We start from the raw sequence: 3,416 nt of genomic DNA, 5'->3' as shown, positions 1-3,416 counted from the left end.
TAAAAATAATTGACTTTTTTTATTGATTTACATAAATTCTTTACATGCTATAATTATAATTAAAAAAATTACAATTCTATAATAAAACTAATAATTTAATTTACATACTGCAAATGTAATGCCAATAAGCCATAACAACCTCTTTGTTTCCAGCTGAAATATGGAGAAAAATGCTTGACCCATTTTTGGAGAATTTACCGAGAAACCATCAATTGAGTGTTGATTACCTCATCAGTTCTGCAGATTACGGAAAAGTAATATGAATCAATAGAAAAATGGAAAATTTTGTGTCCATACATGAGGTCATAGAACTATAAGCCAAACTAACCCATGATGAAAAATTCCATAAATGGATTTATAGAAGATGATCACCAAAAAAGTAACAAGAAATTCAACAAAAAAGAAAAGAAAAGAATTTTCATAATTATAAAGAATCCAACAACAGTCAAAATCAAAGGCACTGCACTACACTACACAACATCATGTGATTCTTGTTTGATTATAATAGTTGACATGTAGACTTACTAATTGATCAGCAAGCATTAACACTGTCTTCAGTGTAAACTTCCTGTTGTAATAATTGAATAAATCTTCCAAGCTTGGTCCAAAAAGGTCAATAGCCATAATGTTGTAGTCTCCTTCAACTCCAAACCACTTTAGGTGGAGAATCCCAACTTCAATAAGGAACCAAATTGGATTACTCAAAAGAAAACATCATGATTGTTTTATGAGAAACTTGGAGTCTTAATTATTTGATTTTACTATAAATACATGATTTCAAAATTCATAGTTTTGATTGCATTAAGACTAGAAGATTCTGGACAACAATCATTTAAAATTTTCAAACTTGAGAAAGCAGAAACCATTTTTCAAGTGAAATTTTTCTATTAGGTAGTACCTAAGACTTTTAGCACAGACAATTCTGAAAAGAAATAGACGTATATATACTTACTCCCTTCTTGAAGAAGCATATATATTTGATTCATAATGAAGCTGTGGATGCTTTTTCTTCACAGATTCCTAGAAAATTTTGGAGGGTAGTAAGTTATCACAAAGAATTACAGTATTATAAAGAATTAAAACACAGAAGAACAATGAACAATTCAAGACAAAATGGCATGTAAAAATTGAAGAAAAAATAAGCATGCATCCATAAAGCTATAATGTGTCATTTCATTTCATATGCCACTTCATACCTTAGATCTTATCAATTCTACGTAACCTTAATAAGTATTGCTCTAAGTATTGTCCTAAATTAAATGTAGACAGTAAGACAGACGAAATTTTCCTCTTTTTTAATGTTAAGTTCTTTAGATATTTAGCAATAAATTATCTCAAAAGTCATGTATCCTAACTAGAATTCAAATACCTTTTTGGAACAAATCTTGCTAATTCCTTTCTCTAATTTACTCTCGAGGTTTTTGAGGTCCCTGACAATCATATTGCTCAATGACTCACCCAGAATTTGCCTTATATATATATATATATATATATATATCAAACCGTCCACAAATTCACATGATTAAAAAAAGCTGATCATTCCATATCTCTTAAATTTTGAATGTTTTTGTAGGATTTAGCGAGATAAGAATGAGTAAGTAGGCTTTATTGAGTCATAATGTTTAAAAGAGACACTCTGGTTTTTATTTTTTACCAATTCCCTAAATAAGTTGTCAAGATAATTTCAATGCTTTCAATGGCATCCTCCAATGCCTCCAATCTTTTAATAGCCAATTTACAAACTGTATTTATAGTATAAAAGCCAAAGCTATAATCTTATTGTTTCTAAACTACATACATTATAATTTCTGACGAATGAACAATAAATTCTTCACACTTGGTTTCTAATTCTTATGCAATCAAAATAAGCATAAGATGCATAGCTGCAATTGCTACTATAAGCTTTGATCTAATAATATTGATGAGTTATAATAGGGGGTCTAGTTTCAATTTACCTTCTTGTGCTTCAGTTGTGTTTGAGCTTCAATTAATGGTCGTGCGGGACCATGATGAGAGAAGGTTCTTGAACTGTAGGTTCTGTTTCACCAAACATCAAAATTTGTAAATGCTCAGCTCTTACTACTTTACCCTTTCAATCTTCAATCGAACTCCTAAAATCATTGATTTAAAAAAAAAAATCTTATCCAGGTTGTTGAAGTTTCAATAAACCTTATTTAGCACAAACTTAGTAATCAAATAAATAAATAATTTCTCAGAAATAATCATCTGTTTACTCATTGCAAAATCATCAACATAAGCAAATTTCTTATATACATCCTGAAAAGTTAAAATACAAAGATCATAAATACAGATATTTATTAATTAATCCTTGGACTATTAAACATAAGGTAAATCCAATAAAAATTGATATTAAACATTGTCAATCACTTTAACCCCAAGAAATTTTCACAGACAGAAACCCAAACTCAAAAATGACATCTGAATTTCCACAATGCAACAACTTAAAAGAAGTGGGAATGAGCTTTGACGCCAAAAATAATAAATAAACGATAAAACTGATCAAAATTTCTTGAATTTGTAGAAACTTTGGGAACCACAGTTTCTGTTAGATCTATGGTTTATTTACCGAAAGCAATGTTGGCGGCAATAACGACCTCACGGAGGAGTCGGTGGAAAATGGTGGTGTAGAGCCTAAGAGCTATTGCGGGGTTCGTCGGAGTGACAATGAGCGCTGCCGCTGACAGTGGCGGAGTCAATAAGAGAGAGCTTCTTTCCTGCAAACCATGGAGAAAAGGACTGAGGATGGTAGAAAAGATCACTAACGATGGCGGAGAAGACGTCTGACAATGGAAGTAACGAACAGTGATAGCCGGGCAAAAATCGAAAATGGTGGTGTGGGAGCAGGCTTGGGGTTGCTGGTTGCCGCCATGAGTAAGGGACTGTTGGCCGCTACCATGAACCGCCATGGTCAATGAGGAGCTTTTAACCGTCGGTGGCTACTGGCTAGGGTAGTATGCTCTCTGCTAGGGTTCAAATGTGGGAGAAAAGAAGAATGAGAGTGGCTGCAGATGAATTTAGGGTAATGTTAAAAGATAAAAGGAGATTATATGCAATTTTTAATTTGAAGTACCTGAAAAGGAAGGGCGCGGGTGCTGGCGCTTATTCGGGTTTTTTAATTTTTAGAATTAAACATTTTTTTGAAATTAATATAATTTGTTTTGTGTTTTGTGTTATTAATTTATTTTCTTTTGTTTTTAAATTTTTATTTTTATTTTTTTGAAAAAGATTTAAATTTTAAAAAATCTTTTATAAGATAGATAAAATTTGTTAATAAATACAAAAATATTTATGTAAATATTAATGATTTTGTATCAAAATAAATAAATTAAAATAATTTGTATTCTTTTTATAATTTAAAAATATTTCTATATTTTATAATTTATATTTTTATAATC

The 3,416-nt window shown here is 30.6% G+C and overlaps 1 protein-coding gene across 2 annotated transcripts; it reads right to left on the bottom strand.

Moving 5' to 3' along the window:
- LOC140182853 (uncharacterized) lies at window positions 1–3,040 on the bottom strand. Of its 2 annotated transcripts, none has more exons than XM_072230377.1 (6): window positions 2,823–3,040; window positions 2,588–2,735; window positions 1,956–2,111; window positions 953–1,020; window positions 526–674; window positions 1–237 (listed from the first exon to the last, which is right to left on the bottom strand). In XM_072230377.1, the coding sequence occupies exons 1-3, from the start codon at window positions 2,925–2,927 to the stop codon at window positions 2,080–2,082; spliced, it is 285 nt and encodes a 94-aa protein (XP_072086478.1). In that variant the 5' UTR covers window positions 2,928–3,040; the 3' UTR covers window positions 1–237; window positions 526–674; window positions 953–1,020; window positions 1,956–2,079. The 2 variants fall into 2 exon arrangements, with proteins under 2 accessions (XP_072086478.1, XP_072086477.1); XM_072230376.1 differs by having other exon boundaries at window positions 1,956–2,037; window positions 2,823–3,034.
- Window positions 3,041–3,416: the final 376 nt, after the last annotated feature.

Source organism: Arachis hypogaea, chromosome 20 (genome assembly GCF_003086295.3).
Source record: "Arachis hypogaea cultivar Tifrunner chromosome 20, arahy.Tifrunner.gnm2.J5K5, whole genome shotgun sequence".
NCBI lineage: Eukaryota > Viridiplantae > Streptophyta > Magnoliopsida > Fabales > Fabaceae > Arachis > Arachis hypogaea.
The sequence above is the reverse complement of the archived record's forward strand: the minus strand, read 5'-3'. Positions and strand labels throughout refer to the sequence as shown.

What these genes read in the sequence shown, in the direction of transcription:
- LOC140182853 (XM_072230376.1), bottom strand. Translation starts at nt 2,927, where the DNA reads ATGGCGGTTCATGGTAGCGGCCAACAGTCCCTTACTCATGGCGGCAAC. An exon ending in ATTTTTGCCCGGCTATCACT is followed by an intron (nt 2,736 to 2,822) that starts GTTCGTTACTTC and finishes CATGGTTTGCAG; the next exon opens with GAAAGAAGCTCTCTCTTATT. An exon ending in TGCCGCCAACATTGCTTTCG is followed by an intron (nt 2,038 to 2,587) that starts GTAAATAAACCA and finishes TTGGTGAAACAG; the next exon opens with AACCTACAGTTCAAGAACCT.